This window comes from Zootoca vivipara, chromosome 9 (genome assembly GCF_963506605.1).
Source record: "Zootoca vivipara chromosome 9, rZooViv1.1, whole genome shotgun sequence".
In the NCBI taxonomy this organism is placed as follows: domain Eukaryota; kingdom Metazoa; phylum Chordata; class Lepidosauria; order Squamata; family Lacertidae; genus Zootoca; species Zootoca vivipara.
Genome location: NC_083284.1, coordinates 1,580,306 through 1,599,934, shown reverse-complemented (window position 1 = coordinate 1,599,934; position 19,629 = coordinate 1,580,306). Strand labels below are relative to the sequence as shown.

Genomic DNA, 19,629 nt, shown 5'->3' with positions numbered 1-19,629 from the left:
GAAGCTGTGCAGCAGGTCAATTCATTTTGGATGCTCCCACATTTCTCAAGTTGCAAGCCGTCCAGTGAAGAGATGACTCCTCAAGCCACATGTGAGACAGAGAGGGGTCCCAAAGAGAACCGGTGAGCTATGTATGTAGGGAGGGGGGAGCAGAGGCTGAGCACCTGTCAAGAAGACTCCTGCTCAGTCCCAGCTGGCATTGCTGTAAGGGGGCAGGTGCTATGAATGCGGCGTCAGAGACAGGTGAGTCTCAGCGATATCCACACATTGGCATGTTTTTCTGGGAAGTTGGCTGAAATACCCTGGGAGCCGGAAAAAGGTGATATGTGGCTGGGGGTGGAAAGAGCTCCCCTAAAACCAAAAGCAGAGCTGTGGCCATCTTGTGTTTTCTGTTACAAAAGCAGCAATAGTTTGGCCCTTTCTGGCTGGAACAACAACAGGTCATTTGGGGTGGGGTGGGGGTTTTTGCAGCACCTGGACCTGCCCAGTTTGGTTCACTAATCATTAAGGGCGGGCATAGGCAAACTCAGCCCTCCAGATGTTTTGGGACTACAACTCCCATGATCCCTGACCACTGGTCCTGTTAGCTAGGGATGATGGGGGTTGTAGTCCCAACACATCTGGAGGGCCGAGGTTGCCTATGCCTGATCAAGGGCCTCATTCCAAGGAGGCTTCACTTTTTATCCCCATGTGCTCCCCATGGGTCAGGGTGTCCCAAAGTGGTTGAGAGTGACAACCTCCCCACACAAAGGTTGACGAGACCCTGCAGGGAATGAATAAAGGCTTAGGGGTGAGAAAGCGCCTGGGGTGGGAATGAACTTTGGGAGGAATGGTGTGAGGAATGTCATTAGGAACCATGAGCTTCAGAAATCAAGGGCCTTGGCCATGTACAGAGTGGAGCTCCCTCGCCAGTGAGAAACATCTGTACTAAATCAGATGATTCCACAATACAACAATTTTTCACATTTTATTATTCCTGGTAATGGTAATTGATGATTAACAAATGTTGGTTATATATTGATATTCCTTTTATATACGTAAGGATCTGGGTTGGAGGAGGTGACAACTTTATAAGCTCACTGAGGGGTCAATGAACTCAGAAACATGGGAAACCCTGTGTAAGGCCAGCGCTGGGGACCAGCCCCAGAAGGAAGCTTCAGGGGACTCTGAACAAGGGGACTTCCCAGGAGGGTTTCTCGTGGCGAGAGGGGAGGGGAGCAGCCCTACAACCAGATTCTGAACCCAGAAGTGAAACTATTCCAGAATTCATCATGTGAAAGTCTGGACTGGATGAATCCCAAGCCGGAATTAAGATTGCTGGAAGAAATATCAACAACCTCAGATATGCAGATGACACAACTTTGATGGCAGAAAGTGAGGAGGAATTAAAGAACCTCTTAATGAGTGTCAAAGAGGAGAGCGCAAAATATGGTCTGAAGTTCAACATCAAAAAAACCAAGATCATGGCCACTGGTCCCATCACCTCCTGGAAAATAGAAGGGGAAGAAATGGAGGCAGTGAGAGATTTTACTTTCTTGGGCTCCTTGATCACTGCAGATGGTGGCAGCAGTCACGAAATTAAAAGACGCCTGCTTCTTGGGAGAAAAGCAATGACAAACCTAGACAGCATCTTAAAAAGCAGAGACATCACCTTGCCGACAAAGGTCCGTATAGTTCAAGCTATGGTTTTCCCAGTAGTGATGTATGGAAGTGAGAGCTGGACCATAAAGAAGGCTGATCGCCGAAGAATTGATGCTTTTGAATTATGGTGCTGGAGGAGACTCTTGAGAGTCCCATGGACCGCAAGAAGATCAAACCTATCCATTCTGAAGGAAATCAGCCCTGAGTGCTCACTGGAAGGACAGATCGTGAAGCTGAGGCTCCAATACTTTGGCCACCTCATGAGAAGAGAAGACTCCCTGGAAAAGACGGGCTCTGGTCCATGGGGTCACAAAGAGTCGGACACAACTAAAGGACTAAACAACAACAACAAAGGGACGCACACATGGAACCACAGCCTTGAACCGGTGGCTCTGCCATTTGGGAACGTAAGAAAAAGAGCCTGCTGGATCAGGCCAGGGGCCATCTAGCCCAGCCTTCTGTTCTCGCAGTGGCCAGCCAGATGCCTGTGGGAAAGCAGCAATCAGGATTCAAACTCAAGAGCAGCACTCTCCCCTCCTGTGGTTTCCAGTATTCAGAACAATCACAGCCTCTGATCGTTGTCCTCTGCCCATCCCTGCTTTCCACAATATGGGGCCCTTTGGAGCAGATGACTTCTCTGAAGGAGGCCGCCTGCCATGGATGCTTTAGCTGCGATTCCTGCTTTGCAGGGGGTTGGACTAGATGACCCTCGGGTTCCCTTCCAGCTCCACGAGTCTAGAAAGAGAAGCCCACTAGAGCTCGGCCACTAGTCACAGGCCACTCCTGCCACCAGGGAGCCAGATGCTTGCTGCCCGGGGCTGAGGGTCCCCCCGCAACGTGCCTTCTGCCCGAGCCCATGTGGACAGCAGGGGCGTGTGGGTGAGATCAATGGGAGCCTGAGGGTTTTGCAGTTTCTTTTCTGAGGTCATAAAAACAATACGGAGGAGTACCTGTTAATACATTTCTATAAATTATAAGAGTGTTATAAACACAGACTTAAAGGAATAGAATTCCCGTTAAGCAAACATGTGAGGTTTTCCGCAGAAAGCCAAGTAGTGTTCAAATAAAGAGCCTTTATGATAATAAGCACATTTGTGCTCTGATCCTGTGATGTGGAGTGAAATGGAACCGGAGGGAAAACAGAGAAGCACGAAACCCTCCAGCAGCACTGCGTGCCCAGAGATCGGGAACATGTTTGCGTCTGCAAATCTGACGATCACCACCACCTCCCCAGCATCCACCAACACACTCACACACCCGGTCCCCTGACACTCAGCTTCCTCTCCTTTCCAGGAATTTCTACCCAGATCCTTCATCATCTGCTTCCATTTGTAGAGATGGAACTCACGCGGCCCCAAGAAGCTGCCCTTCCCGCAAGCCAGACTTTGGCCCACCTGGCCGAGGGTTGCTTGGTCCACCCAGAGACTTCAAGAGAAGGCCTTTCCAAGCGCCGTTCTCCTAAACCTCTCAAACCCAAGTTCAACCCAGGGACTGTGGTCTTCTGCATGCAAATGCCATTTGTTTTGCCACCAGGCAATGCCAAGACCGCCCCCCGCCCATGTACGAGGATAGGATGGCTTGTGCAAAACAACCTGCCCTGGCCCAGAGGCACTTGCTAGCTAAGAACCTGCCTAGCTAAGGGGAGAGATCCAAGGTCAGGCAGCTTCAAATCCAGCACTGAAGCTGGGCTTAGAGGGCTCTCTGGTCCAAGGCCCATCCACAGGCAGGGGCATAGGAAGAGGGGTGTGTAGGGGGCGCTCCGCCCTGGGCAGTGCGATCCCGAGGGCGCCATCGCGGCTGCCCCCCACCCGCGCTGGACATCCTGCCCCCGCGGGCGGCGCATGTAAGCGTGTACACGCGTGTAAGCGGCTGCTGCTTCTTTCTGTGCAGGGAGAAGGGACGCACAGGGGCTGCTGTGCCTCCCTCCCCCCTTCTCCCCTGCATGGAAAGGTTTGTTGCGGGGGTGTCCATAGCGCACATGCGTCATGATGTCATGCATCACGACGCATGCGCGCTGTGGACAACCCCGCCCCCCGGGGGTGCCTTCGGGTTTGCTGCTCCGGGTGGCCAAGCAGCTCCGTTTGCCACTGTCCACAGGGAAGGGGCAAGGGCTGCAGGCTCTGGTCTAGCTCCCTCATTAACTGACAGCAAGCGGCAAAGCCCTCTTATAAGACCAAGCCAGGCTCTGCTCCTTGCCTATGGCCTGGTGGACCCACCCTCCCTCCAGGTATATGAGGGACTCACAGAAGCCAAGACACGTCCAGATCTGAAACACTGAGCTGGGAGACCAGATGCAGCCCCTTCGACTCTTCCATGCTTGGGTCTGAGGGGCAAGGCAACGGCTTCCTGCTTCTTTACAGCATGTTATTCAGCAAAGCTCAGACGATTCTGTTCTTATCACCAGTCGCTGCTGGTGTGAACGGCCACTGCACCAAGTGAATTGTCACAAATGGCATCACTTGCTTCCCAACACTTTTTAACTACAACTTTTACCTTCTCCCCCCCCCCCCCGTTACATTCATTTGTATATATGCATCTGATGCCCTGTGCATCTGAGGATCAGGGCTGTTCAGGGACCATGAGACTCTGCTCTGATGCAACAGGCTCCCACTGGCGATCATCCCACGCTGTGGCCATGCACACCTGGTGGGAGGGTGTGCCTGTTCATCCCCCAGGTGGGGTGCTGACCTACATTTAGGAATGGTGGGGAATGGGGCCACCCAGAAATAAGCGAGGAGTTTCCGCATAGTCAGGGGTCTTCTCAGGCACACAGGAGAGAGAGATTGTAAATGTAAAAGGGCAAAGTCTTAAAAAGCATTAAAACCCCAACCTGACCAGGATCTGTGGGCTTTTGAGACTAATGGAATGCCGAGGTATTTGGTGAACTGGAGGATGGAGAGAAAAGGGGGTCAGCCTGTTCAAGCGGGGTCAGGGATGGGGAGGGGGGTGCATTCCACAAAGTTACAGAACACACAACAGACAGTAACTCACAGAAAGGTTCAGGGCGAAAGGGAGGCATGGCATGTTTTCCCTCTCCAACTGATTGGACACCTTCCCCCCCCCCCCAATATAACCACAAAGTGCTCAGGTCTGGGGTGAGAAGCCCTATAGCACAAGATGTTCTTCCTTCCCCTTCCCCAGGCCCACAAGGCTTGAGGAGCAGGACCCGGCCCCTGTCCCAAGCTGTCAGGAGCTCTCCGGAGGAAGCCTCTCCTTAGGGGACAGGAACACACTGAAACGAAAAGCACAGGTATGTTCCTGGCTGCCCCCAGAAAACCAGCCTCCTTATCTCACCAAAGCAAGGCAAGTTCAGCCCGTAGACACACTTCACCCGCATCCTATTGGATGAGTGGCGTGGCTTGGCTTACTTTGGGATGTTGCTACTAGGAGGGAAGATTCATACCCCACCTTCTGAACCAAAGAGGCCAACATGTTTTCCATATAATTCTTGCCTGTACTGGACTGCTTGTGCACCAAAGTTCAACTCTGTTTGGAGAATTTCTTCAGTCACTTCAAACGTGAGCTCCCAGTGATCGAAAACTACATTGATCTACATTGGCTCCCAGTATGTTTCTGAGCACAGTTCAAAGTGTTGGTGCTGACCTTTAAAGCCCTAAACGGCCTCAGTCCAGTATACCTGAAGGAGCATCTCCACCCCCATCGTTCAGCCCGGACACTGAGGTCCAGCAACCGAGGGCCTTCTGGCGGTTCCCTCATTGTGAAAAGCCAAGTTGCAGGGAACTAGGCAGAGGGCCTTCTCTTTTTTTTCCCCATCACCAAACCTGAACATTGTTCTTCATGCTTGTATACATATACATATACATACATATACATATACATTTATGTTTGTTTGTTACAATTTTTCGTATCATATTTCTAATCCTCCTTTCCCAGAGAAAAAAAAGGGAAAGGAGGGGGGGGGAGAAAAAAACACACACACTGCGACAAAAAGAGGAGAGTATGCTGATGGAGATAACAGGAAGGCAGAGGGCCTTCTCAGTGGTGGCGCCCTCCCATCAGATGTCAAAGAGAAAAACAGCTACCAGATTTTTAGAAGACATCTGAAGGCAGCCCTGTTTAGGGAGGCTTTCAATGTTTAATAATTATTTTATTTCATTTTTCTGTTGGAAACCGCCAAGAGCGGCTGGGGAAACACAGCCAGATGGGCGGGGTATAAATATATTATTATTATTATTATTATTATTATTATTATTATTATTATTATTATTATTATTATTCTACATCATCACTTCTGCTCCCAAGCAGCTCCCGTTCCTCTCCAAAGAGGGTTGCATGGGAGGCATGACTGTGCTGCAGACCTCAGCACCTTCTTAGCCTCAGGGCATCCATTCACCAGGACTCTACGAGAACGCGGACCCCCATCTCACAGTCGGCAGCACCATGCAACTCAGGGGGCTGGCAGACTCCCAGCTGCAAAGAGGCAAGCAAAGCGGGTGAAGGAGCCGCCATGGCCTGCCATTGCCATGGCTGCTGCCGCTGCCAAAAGCCTGACAAGCAGTTAAGACAAGGATGTCGCCTGCAAGAACAGTTAAATCTGATTTTCTACAAAGTATACACAGAAAAGGGGGGGAGCCCCAACAACTTCCATCTGCATTGCAGGAGATTACACAAGGTCTGAAAATCTTCAGCTTGCAGATAATTAGAAACACCGCCCAAGCGGCCCTTTTAAACATTGTTCCGGGCCACTGAGAGGCCAGCCATCAGCATCTGGAATGCGAGTAGCGCTCAGCGAACATGTCATTCCATCCACCACATTCTCAAGCGAGAGGGGGGGTGGGATGGCGCACCAGTGGCGCTGGGGAGGAAGAGCACAACTGGCCTGGAAACAGAGCTCAAATGGAGCCCAGGACGAGCAACGTGCCACTTGCCAGGGCAGCAGCTGTGGCGACAGCCGGGATTTCAACACACAAGCAGCTGAGGAAAACTTCATTAGCCTCTCCTCAGACACAGGGAAGCCACGGCCAGCAGGCAACTGCACTTCCCCACTGAACATCACGGGAACGAGGGGCACAGAGGCATCACCTGGGCACACCTCCCTTGGGCACGAGGGATTGCAATCAGCAGGCAGTCACCCATCCAGGGACAGGGTGTTGCTGAGCACCCTCCTGGAAGAAAAATAACCCAGGAAGCTGTTCTCAACTGCAGAGGTGGGGAGGAAGAGGAGGCAAGCTGTCCGGGGGAAAGGCACAGAGATGGTGAGGGGCCAAGAGACCCCGTGGGGAAAGGCGGCAGGTATTGGGCATGTTTAGAATAGAGGAGAGGCCATTTATTTACTCTTTATTTAAAATATATCCCATTCCATAGCCCCAGGAGGTTCCCAAAGCGGCTTACAGAAAGATTCTCCAAATAAAACCACACTAAAATCTAGTACAGGAAAACAGAAACGACGCAGTGCCCGTAGGTAGCCCGGGACTTCCCAGGCAGCATTCCCTGGTCCTTCCCGGGTGTGATGCCCAGCAGCAGTTCCCACCACAATCCTTGGTGGCCAGGGAGTGGGGCTGAGCACCTGGACTCCAGGCTGAAAGCAGCCTCGTCCGGCAGGAAGCTGGCACTTGGCAGGGACGTTCCCCCTCCCTCCGTGGGACAAGGGCGTGGGGCTGAGCAGCTGGATTAGGAGGCAACGTGATGGCTTTCTTCAAGTATCTGAAGATGGTGGTGCAAAGTTTTCCTCTGCTGCTCTGGAAGGTAGGACCAAAACCAAAGGGTTTCGAATTAACAAGAAAGGGGCTTTCAACTCAACGTTAGAAAGAACTTCCTGGCAGCAAGGGCTGCTCCACAGAGGAAATGGTGGCCTCAGAAAGTGGCTGACTCTGCTTCGTTGCGGGTAAGAGCGTAAGAAGAGCCTGGCTGCTGGATCAGGCCTAAGGGGGCCTCTCCAGTCCATCATCCTGTTCGGAAGCCCCAAAGCTGGACTTGAGAGCAACAGCTTCCTCTTCACTCGCATTCCCCAGGAAATGACACCCAGAGGCAGGCTGATCATAGCTGGCAGCCCTTGCTAGCCTCCTCCTCTTCCTCCTTGGATGTTTCCAATGCTCTTTTAAAAGCCACCCAAGCTGATGAGCATCACTATGTCTTCGTGGTTTAGGATTTCCATAAGAGAAAACAGGGTTCTTGTGCCTTTAACAGCTGCGCCTCCACAATCGTTCCACCCGGACACTGAGATCCAGTGCTGAGGGCCTTCTGACGGTTCCCTCCCTGCGAGAAGCCAAGTTACAGGGAACCAGGCAGAGGGCCTTCTCAGCGGTGGCACCCGCCCTGTGGAACGCCCTCCCACCAGATGTCAAAGAGAAAAACATCTACCAGACTTTTAGAAGACATCTGAAGGCAGCCCTGTTTAGAGAAGCTTTTAATGTTCAACAGACCATTGCATTTTAATATTTTATTGGAAGCCGCCCAGAGTGGCTGGGAAAATCCAGCCAGATGGGCGGGGTATAAATAATATATTATTATTATCATCATCATCACGACTGGCAGGATACAGCTGACTTCCCAGAGTAAGCATGTGATTGTCTAGGAAGCAGAGGCTATTATTGTTTTCCTTCTACTTTTGCCATGTCCCTCTCAAAATTCAAAGTGTGCCCACTGGTCCAAAGAGGTTGGCAGCCCCTGACCTACAGGAAAGAATTCCACTGCGCAGTCAACAATGTCCAAAGGTGGGTTACAAACCAAGCCAGGAGAAAGAGGCACAAGAGGCAAAGTTGCATATTCAGATCAAGGAGACACCAATGAAGCCTTAGATCAGGGGTCAGCAACCTAAGACCCATTGGCCACAAGTGGCCCACAGGGGTCGTTTAACTGGCCCCCAAGCCGCCCCCGAAATGAGCCGCCCGCTCAACGAGTCCCCGTGAGCTGTGCTAAACTGGCACAGCGCAGCACGGGGACTCGCTTCCAGATGCCGAAAATCACGTCTGCAGAGACGTAGGCGCAGACGCCGAAAACCGTGGGCGGGCGCGCTCACACGCGATCCAGCCCACAGAGAGATCTCCGCTGGAGTGAACTGGCCCAGGCGAGGTAAACCTTGCCAACCCCTGCCTTAGATCATATGAGCCCTGTGGGGATTGAGAGCTAATGGAAAATTAGCTAAGGCCTGAATAAACACTGAAACCTATCACCATTCTTAAGACACAGATCTTAATATATGAACTTAATTCATTCCGGAGGTCTCTTCTTAACCCGAAACCGTTCTTAACATGAGGCGGGCTTTCGCTAATGGGGCCTCCTGCTGGTGCCGCGCCACCGGCGCATGGCTTCCGCTGGCATCCCAGAGCAAAGTTCGCAACAAGGAGCATCTACTTCCGGGTTAGCGGAGCTCGTTACCTGAAGGATGGTACGTAACCCAAGGTCCCACTGTATAGAGATAGAATATCGTGGGGGGGTCCTGTTTTTGTTTGTTGCTATGGCATGAATTTTGTATTTTTATATTGTAAATTGCCCTGTGATCCTCAGATGAAGGGCAGTATAGAAATTTAACATATAACAGTAATATCTGTGAAGATGTGACTGCAAACACAGGACGGCCTTGGGCTAGGCTTCCAGTTCCAGGCTCATGGCTACCTGAGTAATGCACACAAAGGCAGCTGCAGGCTTCTAAGTGACCCGGCGGAATTCCACCCTGGAAAACGTTTGCCTCTGAGGCTTCCACCGAAAATTATACCAAATGCCTTGCTTTGAGAAAACGCTTTACCCACCAACCTTACAGGGGGAGGAAGGAGATCCTTCTTTTCATCATATACAGGTGAAACTCGGAAAATTAGAGTATCGTCGAAAAGTGCATTTATTTCAGTAACGCAACTTAAAAGGTGAAACCAATATATGAGATAGATGCATGACATGCAAAGCAAGATATGTCAAGCTTTTATTTGTTGTAACTGTAATTATTTGTCGTTAGGCGGGTCAATTATAAATGGAATGTAATTAATGAAATGCAATAGCGATGTTTATTTTTTCTTATTTTTGTATTATTGTAACTATTTGTTTTATTACTGTGGAATTTCCAAAAGAAAGCATTTGTAAAAATTAAAAGAAAAATAAAAAATAGTAAGTTGCATTACTGAAATAAATGCACTCTTCGACGATATTCTAATTTTCCGAGTTTCACCTGTAACTGCAGTGCAGCTAGGCGAAGGAGTGAACAAGATCTTGTCGCAGTGCATTTTAAGAGGGCTTAGAAAGCAGCAGGGGAGCGCTTTGGTGCAATCCTCATTCATTTCCACGGAGACTGAGCAGGGGATGCTCCCAGTCGACCTCAGCGTCAGTAAACAACAGGAGTCAGCGGTGGATCGAAAAGTGCAAGCGACCCAGAGAGCTCAGAGGGAGGCAGCGCTCACTCCCATCCGCCTGGCTGAAGAGGCAGAGCGGACACTTTTGGCCGCGGAAACTAACTTTATCCGATAATGACTTCTGGAGTGGTTATTCTTGGCCTCTGATGCCGGAGCCTTCCTGGAGTCTCATGCTGGATGCTCAGAGGCAGCACTGTTTGGAGCGACCCGTTCACATGCCTGGCATACCTCAGCTGCTACGCTGTATAATAAAAATACATACCGGATACCATCAAGTGTTAAAGAGATGTAACTCACTCCCAACAGCCCTCTCCCAGGCCAGATCTAAGAAACCCAAGGAGGGCAAGGAGGTCAGAGTCCAGGGCAAGTTCAGGACACTCAGGTAAGGCATGTGACTAGGCGGCATAGAACGAAAAGGCATATGCATAGTCACAAACAAAAACCTGCACAAACATGCAGAGAGAGAGAGAGAGAGAGAGAGAGAGAGAGAGAGAGAGAGAGAGAGAGAGAGTTTAAAAGGCTATAGATTAAATACCCAAAGGCCTGGGAGAAGAGGAATGCTTTCGCCTGCTTTCGCCTGTCGTGTAACAAAGGTGCCAGGCAAGCCTCCCTGGCGAGAGCACCCCACAAGTGGGGAGCCACCACAGAAAAGGCCCTGTAAAAGACAAGCACATTTACCGATAATTCCAGCACTGTTGACAATTGTAAATATTGCCTTGCCCCACCCCTTTAAAAATATTTGTCCTTACTCAATGTTCAAGAAATTAAAAGATGCCTGCTTCTTGGGAGAAAAGCAATGACAAACCTAGACAACATGAGTGCTCACTGGAAGGACAGATCGTGAAGCTGAGGCTCCAATACTTTGGCCACCTGATGAGAAGAGAAGACTCCCTGGAAAAGACCCTGATGTTGGGAAAGATTGAGGTCCTTAGGAGAAGGGGACAACAGAGGACGAAATGGTTGGACAGTGTTCTCGAAGCTACGAACATGAGTTTGACCAAACTGCGGGAGGCAGTGCAAGACAGGAGTGCCTGGCATGCTATGGTCCATGGGGTCACGAAGAGTCGGAAACGACTAAACGACTGAACAACAACACAATGTTCAAGTCAATGTCACGGTTTTTTTGGGGGGGGGAAACCACACACAATTTTAATTGGTTATAAAACTGCTCTAGTAATTGGGAGGAGATGGAAGAGATGGGATTGTGGCTTCATGGCCACTGGCCAATAAGCCCTGTGCACCATGGTCTTCTGCTGCAATTTGGCACAACCAGTTTTCCCTGAGCTCGACCCTAGAGAGGAACAGATGCGCTTAAGCATAGCAGATGCCTGTAACTTCCAGAGTGCAGCAAGTGCCATTTGAATCTGTGTTTATTTACACATAGCCGTAAGGAACAGTTTTCATCCAGCGAAGGAAGCAACTCTTTTTTATGGGGCAAAGGAAAACCTTCCAATATTCCACAGCACAATTTATCCCACAAGTTGCTACCGGCTTCCATCTCCCAAACACACAAACACACAAACAATGTCCTGAATGAACACTTGCCCAACACCGCTGAAAGCTGTCCAGAAATGGTGCAACATGTAGCACTCGGATCACCACAAAACAATCCTTTCAAGTGGCATCAGGGTTCGTGTTAACCAACATTGGCTGCCTTGGCCTTTTTGAAGAAATCCAGCACAATCCATGTGGTGCGAGCCGAGATGTGTTGAGCGTTCTCTCCACCACAACAGCCAGCATCTGCCAACAGCTGCTTATCGGTGCCAGAAGCTAATTTCAGGGGAAGATGCAAACGTCCAAAGGAGAGAGCTGCCAGCTGTTGATGACCAAAGGAAGCCTCCGCCTCGCCATAATTGCATTGCATGTAAGGAACTGTTCCTTTGTCCGGTGCCATCAATGGAAGAAATGTGTCCCTATGGAGCTCTAAAAACATTTCTCCGCAAACGGTTCCAGTCCACGACAGGCAAACCTTCCCTTTGCCTCAATTCAACTGGACTTAATGCTTTTGCCGTATTACTCCAGTTCTTGTGGAGCACCTGTGAAATGTCACCTTCAAGTAGCTTTTTGCCCCAGACAGGTTTCCTTCCATGGATTCTTAAGCTAAAGGTTCGGATTGCCTGGATTGGAAAAGCAGAATCCCTACAGTTCGGGCATCAAGCCTGCTGTGCTCGTCACAACTGTATATGTCGCATTTCTCAGTTCAATTCTGCACCGTGGAACGAGGGGCTACGATGATTCACAAACAGAGCTGGAAAGGGGGACCAGGAGCTTGTGCAATTTGCCTTGAAGCAACAATGCAATACAGCATACGTTTCTGGGCACAATTCAAAGTGTTGGTGCTGACCTTGAAAGCCCGAAATGACCTTGGCCCAGCAGAACTGAAGGAGCGTCTCCACCCCCATTGCTCAGCCCAGACACTGAGGTCCGGTGCCGAGGGCCTTCTGGTGGTTCCCTCACTGCGAGAAGCCAAGTTACAGGGAACCAGGCAGAGGGCCTTCTCGGTAGTGGCGCCTGCCCTGTGGAACGCCCTTCCATCAGATGTCAAGGAAATAAGTAGCTATCCTAATTTTAAAGGACATCTGAAGGCAGCCCTGTTTAGGGAAGCTTTTAATCCCTGGACCCCTGGAAGGCCTGCTGTGACATGTTTGCCCAGCACTTTGAGGATAAAGTCACTCGCCTTTGAAACACTTGATGCTATGGATAAGGCAGTTCCTAGAGAGGTATCCAATCTTAATCTTGCCCTGTTGGAAAGGACCAGTTTCACTTCATGTGGACTGCAATTAGCAAGCCCAACTCAATGTCCTCTAGATTCCTGGCCCTTATGGCTAATTAAATCTAGCCATCACAGCAAGAAAGGTTGGATTCAATGTGTGGGGAAGGGTCTATTCCTATTCCTATTTATTTGTTTGTTTGTTTGTTTGTTTGTTTGTTTGTTTGTTTGTTTGTGCCTTCTACAAAACCATCTCAAGGCAAGGCACAATTCTAACAGCAAAAAACAAAAATAAATTCCTGTAATACCATCAGGTTCTCGAAGCTACAAACATGAGTTTGACCAAACTGCGGGAGGCAGTGCAAGACAGGAGTGCCTGGCGTGCTCTGGTCCATGGGGTCACAAAGAGTCGGACATGACTAAACGACTAAACAACAACAACAAATACCACCAGGTTAACCTATTGCTGATCTTAAGCTGGCCACTGTGGAACACAGGAACGTCAACAGAAACATCTACTGTGAAGCTATCAAATTGCAACTTAATAAAAATGGAAATTCTATTCATTTGTATCTGGAGAGAGAGAATAGTTTTCTGTGGCGCTACAGGTGCTGATATATTCAGCAATTTTAAGATGACTTTGTTATCAATTATTGCTGTTGCGAAGAGTTGATTTGCACACATTTAAACTCCCACTGAATTGCCACAGGTTGCACCCTTTTCCTTTATGCCCAAGTCAACTGAGGATCACACTCCATGCATCTAATAGCCTGCAAAAGATTGTGCCATAATAAAACTGGCTGGTCTTCTAAGGTCTTGCAAAGCTCTTCTTAGAGGGAAAAGCCATCTATCACATTGCATGTTATTGCAACGTGATCAACCAGCAGCTGCCTTTGACAATAGTTGAAGACCTTCAACTGAAGAGTGGCTAGCTAACAATTTGAATACATGAACAGAGTCCAGCTCGTGGTGTGGTTCTCCAACAGGAAGCAAAAAGAGGCTGAATTCAAGGCTTTTTTTGCCTTGATCAACCTGAGCCAAGAAGGGAAACCAAGAGATTTTTAGGGGGCTTGCTCACCCACTGATGAAAAAGCCACCAGAAGATACAAGCAAACAATACAATGGCAAAACTTCTCGGTTCCTGGGAAACAGCTTCAGCTGGACAGGGATTGCCTTTGTGGATTCATTCCCCGCCAGTCGGGCACCAAAAGACAAATGAAAGCTATTAGTACTTTCCATGAGCCCAACACAGAGCGACTTTTCCAGAAACATGGTTGCATTCGTGGCCAAACATTAAATATTTCCATAAACAATCAAGCTTCTAACTGTTTGCATCAGGTAAACCCGGGTCATTTTAATAAGACCAATTTAAATTCCAAGAGACAAAAGGCACTTCCTAGATCTTTAATACCTGCAACAGTTTATGGGCTTTCACGGGCTTGAAAGGATCGCCATGGCCTGTCTTTGATAGAGAAAGCCATTCTGGGCTGGTCCATCAAAAGAGACTATGCAGAACACCTGGGTTATTAATGCACAATGGAAGAATCTATGGGTATGGGTTGTATTCAACTAAGTGCTACTCAGAGGAGACCCATGGAAATTAAGGAGCCTACGTTAGTCATGTCCATGAATTGATTATGAGTAGGACCAGCATTTGGGATGCAGGTGGCGCTGTGGTTTAAACCACTGAGCCTCTTGGGCTTGCCGATCAGAAGGTCAGCGGTTCGAATCCCCACGACGGGGTGAGTTCCCATTGCTCGGTCCCAGCTCCTGCCAACCTAGCAGTTCAAAAGCACATCGAAGTGCAAGTAGATAAATAGGTACCACTCCGGCGGGAAGGTAAATGGTGTTTCTGTGCGCTGCTCTGGTTTCGCCAGAAGCAGCTCAGTCCTGCTGGCCACATAACCCGGAAAAACTGTCTGCGGACAAACGCCTGCTCCCTCAGCCTGTAAAGCGAGATGAGCGCCGCAACCCCAGAGTCGTCTGTGACTGGACTTAACTGTCAGGGGTCCTTTACCTTTTTTTAGGACCAGCATTGACCACCACCCTGTGAGGGAAATAGGTGCTCCTTTCTTTGTACAGTCATGTGTGGGGTTGGGCAAGATGCATGATCAAAGCAATGAAGCCACTTGACTTTGGCCATTACAAGGCACCATCAAATGAGAATGGCCAACAGAATCTGAAAGGGAGCCAACTCTACTCGGGATCTGAAGCTGGCACCATCCTGAATTACTTTGTTCATGTTTACTTATTTAAAATCACTGACGTACTGCTTAATATTTCAAAAATTGTCTAAGCAGTGATCATGTGGGTAAGAGGATCGTATGGACTAAAATTCAAAACTCTGTGAGAAGGGCCTGCCACTTGCCCAGAGAAACAAAAGCATGGCTCTGCCAAAGGTTCTCAATCCTGGAAGTATAAAGTCTGGCATTTAAACCTTCCAGGGCTAGTTCTGAGGAAAATGGATTGGGGGAAACATCTTTAAAGTCTATAGAAGCTATATACGTATACTGAATGACGAGCAAATATTATTGTAAATAGCATTATCTCTGAGGGGTGCAAAGTTATGAAAGGAACCCGGCAAGGGTGCCCCTTGTCCCCATTGCCGTTAATTTTAATTTTGGATGTACTGACACAAAATAAAAGGAATAATGACAAAAAGGGGTATAAAAGTGGGCCAACAAAATTGTAAGTTAAAAGAACATGCAGATGAAGTTGTTTTGACATTGGAAAACCCACTAGAAAGTTCACCAGCAGTTTTGGAAGAAATAAAGGAGTTTGGTAACTTCACAGGTTTTTAACTAAAAACAACGCTAATCAAAAATATGGATGCTCAACTCATGAAAGATTTGGAAAAAAATGGTGGTATAAAGAGTGAAAATAAAGTAAAATACCTGTGGATATGGTTAACCACAATATCTTTAGTTATAATTACGCAAGGGTTTGGAAAGAAATTAGGAAAGATTTGCAAATTTGGAGTAAAATGCAATTGTCACTGTTGGGTAAAATTTCTGCTATAAAAATGAATATACTCCCATAGATGCTACTTCTATTTCAAACAGTACCTATAATTAGTGATATTCAAAATTTTAAGGACTGGCAGAAAGAAAACTGATTTTTTGTCGATTCTTTGAAATCTTTGAAAGAAAATATTTTTCTTTGTTGTATCATTTTTGTTCATGTTTTGTTGATGTGGAATGTTATCAGAAAAGCAAATAAATAAAAACATTTTTAAAAAACAACCTTCCAGAGCTAACACATTGGAGGCAGCCTGAGAAAAGGGCCTTTGCTATGGTATATTACTATTCACCGGTGAGACTAAAACCTAGGACTACCCCAAAGAAAATTCATACCATGCAAAACCTTACAGGAACCAGTCCAAGAATACTTCCGGGGGGGGGGGGGAGAGGGACCAGTACCAATGGTTCTGATATAGGCAAAAATCTGCCCTTATTCCCTTATTGGGTTCTCCATCGGTTGGAGAATATAACAGAGGCCAACCAGAGAAGTTTGAGAAGCAAAGCCTTTATTTTCGCTGTTGCAACAGGGTCCTTCCCCTCACGCAGGAGAACAAGGAAGGAACCCCAAACAAAGGTGTCCTGCCCTTAAAAAGAAATTTGAAATTGGTTTCAGCCCACCCCCCAGAAGCATCACCCATACGTCACAGAAGGGGTGTAGCCCAAGACCGCCCTCCCTAGATTCATCATAGGTACATCATGAAAGGGGAGGTCTGGTGGCAGTAATCTGAGCAGTCTGGACCCTGCCCCCTGCCCCCAAAACCTAATCAACAAAAGAGAGAGATATTTACATTTCCCTGTTTCCCAGCCAAGTTAATCACACCCTTTTGTCTGGCACTCAGGTATCAGGATGCCAGAGATTATCACTTTAATTCCTGAGACAATGAGAAGTTTCCCCCCACCCCCCTTCTTCCTTGCAGAGGAACACCTGGTCAGAGAGAGAGTCAAAATGGTGTCAGAAAGGCCTGTCTTCCTGTGCTGCTTCAGACATGTGCCTGTACTGTACATTCATGTACATGTTTTATGAACAATTATTATAATATATATATATGTGTGTGTGTGTGTGTGTGTGTGTGTGTATGACCTCAAAATTCTTATAACAGTTCCTGTTATAAGAGTTCCTGGGAAAGGAGTACGACAAGGTTGTATATTGTCTCCCTGCTTATTTAACTTATATGCAGAATTCATCATGCGAAAGGCTGGACTAGATGAATCCCAAGCCGGAATTAAGATTGCTGGAAGAAATATCAACAACCTCAGATATGCAGATGACACAACCTTGATGGCAGAAAGCGAGGAGGAATTAAAGAACCTTTTAATGAGGGTGAAAGAGGAGAGCGCAAAATATGGTCTGAAGCTCAACATCAAAAAAACCAAGATCATGGCCACCGGTCCCATCACCTCCTGGCAAATAGAAGGGGAAGAAATGGAGGCAGTGAGAGATTTTACTTTCTTGGGCTCCTTGATCACTGCAGATGGTGACAGCAGTCACGAAATTAAAAGACGCCTGCTTCTTGGGAGAAAAGCAATGACAAACCTAGACAGCATCTTAAAAAGCAGAGACATCACCTTGCCGACAAAGGTCCGTATAGTTAAAGCTATGGTTTTCCCAGTAGTGATGTATGGAAGTGAGAGCTGGACCATAAAGAAGGCTGATCGCCGAAGAATTGATGCTTTTGAATTATGGTGCTGGAGGAAACTCTTGAGAGTCCCATGGACTGCAAGAAGATCAAACCTATCCATTCTTAAGGAAATCAGCCCTGAGTGCTCCCTGGAAGGACAGATCGTGAAGCTGAGGCTCCAATACTTTGGCCACCTCATGAGAAGAGAAGAATCCTTGGAAAAGACCCTGATGTTGGGAAAGATGGAGGGCACTAGGAGAAGGGGACGTCAGAGGACAAGATGGTTGGACAGTGTTCTCGAAGCTACGAACATGAGTTTGACCAAACTGCGGGAGGCAGTGGAAGACAGGAGTGCCTGGCGTGCTCTGGTCCATGGGGTCACGAAGAGTCGGACACGACTAAACGACTAAACAACAACAACAAGCCATCGTGGTCATGATTCTCCCTCCATGGTTCAGAGGGCCAAAGGATGAGAATTGCAAATGAACTTCAAGGGAGGGAATACGTGAGGAGCTCCTGTATTCTCATGCAGACTAAGGCCACCACCTCAAGAGGTTCAGGGCCACTGCTAAGGAAGTGGGATCCTGGCTTTTGTCCTCCAAAAGACTTGCCCAATTTAACTCTTCTCATGCAAATGGCTAAGTGGTCTGAACTGGTGGGTGTCTCTGTTCTAACTGAAGTTCAGAACCATTAAGAAGGTGGAACCATCCCCTTAGTAAATGTTTGACTGTAATAAATGAAGCCCCTTCATGGATCACTGCCTTGTCGTGGTGAAGGGGCTTGAATAACTCCCAAGAAGCTATGAGCTATGCCATGCAGGGCCACCCAAGATGGGCAGGTCATGGCCGAGAGTTTAGACTAAATGCGATCCACCTGGAGAAGGAACTGGCAAACCACTCCAGTATTTTGCCAAGAAAACTCCATGGACATTAAAAGGAGAAGCTTTGGGAAGAAAGTGAGTTTCCAAGGCATGCTCTGGTTCATGGGGTCACGGAGAGTCGAACATGACTAAGACGACTAAACAAAAATAAATGAAGAGCCAGTTATTTATTCCCTGTCTCAGAATACTTGCATCAGAAATGTAGCTTCTTTGGCCACTGGTTCACACCCCACTCCATCTAAGGAAGAAGGCTGGATTATGTTGACCTCTGATGCCTAGGGGCAGTCAAAAGCAACGGAGGGAACACAAAAGTAGCCTCTGCTAACCTTGAACTCCACAGTGGCATCTCTGGCCATCTGCAAACCACAGATGCTTCAAACCTTGAAAGGAGACCACTCACTCCTCTGGACATGGCACCCGCCTCGTGCTCACGGTTCAGCTCACCTGCTTCATTGCCGTCTCGCCAATTTTGTCCGAGTGCTTACGGATGCTCTCCAGGAAATCTTTGAGGTCGGACATGGAAACTTCCTTGATCTCCTCATGCAGTTTTGGGATGTTGTCCACCATGGCCTTGCAGAAGCGATAATGGCTCACTTGAGGCAAATGCAGGTGCTCCAGGTGCTCCAGAGTCTTCAGGGCAGGGTAGTGTCTGGAGGGGAAGACCAACGCTCATCAGAAGCAGGAAAGATCGCGCAATTCAGCAGCTTCCCAGAAGATGGTGTTCAACTGGCAAAACATTGGCCTTCTAAAACAAGAAACACCCGGGTCCTGTTCAGCTTCTAGAGTTCAGCTGACACCCAATCCTACTCACCCCACCCCTGTGTCTATCAGCCTACAAGTGGGAAGGCAAACTGTGTAGGTGCCCACAGCTCCTTCTTGGGAAAAGGCTCTGGTTAGCATAGAGCCCACTTTGCCAGTGAAGAAGGGCCTGTCACCCACCACCGTGATGGAACAAGAACTGTACAAAGTTAGGCAGAGTGGCAGAGGAGCCGAGAGAGAAATGAAAGTTGCAAGTTAGAGAGAAGGAGCAAAGGCACTGGCATCCTGGACCAGAAAGAGAGGAGAGGGTTTCTGGGCATAGAAAGGGGGAGGCAAGTCAGTGGAAGGATTCAAGGAGACACAAAAGGTGAACCTAGCAGCAGGCAGGCAGGACAATGATTCTAGCCAACACATTTTGAGTCAAAGTGAAGCATATCATGATTGGGCAAAGAATAATTGCATCCAGGGGACACAATCCAAGAGGACTCTCTTACACAAACTTCCCTTATAACATGAGCACTGCACAAGCCCATTTATGATCCATTCTTTTTTGAATAGATTTCCTCCGAAAGCAACCCTTTCTCAGTTCTACTGCTGGGCCAAGGCATGCAACAGTTCCTTGCTTGCTAGTCCTGACAATCGGTGCACACAGGTGCACGCAGGTGGGTGGACTAGGAGATTTTAGAGAGCCGGAAAACAG

General features: G+C 48.3%; 1 protein-coding gene across 3 annotated transcripts in view; it reads right to left on the bottom strand.

Moving 5' to 3' along the window:
• Nucleotides 1-19,629, bottom strand: part of EXOC6B (exocyst complex component 6B) — a 218,297-nt gene that overhangs the window by 164,044 nt on the left and 34,624 nt on the right. For all 3 annotated transcript variants that reach the window (XM_035103719.2, XM_035103722.2, XM_060278290.1), the window contains exon 6: nt 18,615-18,819. In XM_035103719.2, coding sequence (XP_034959610.1) covers nt 18,615-18,819 — 205 coding nt within the window. The remainder of the gene's footprint in view (nt 1-18,614; nt 18,820-19,629) is intronic.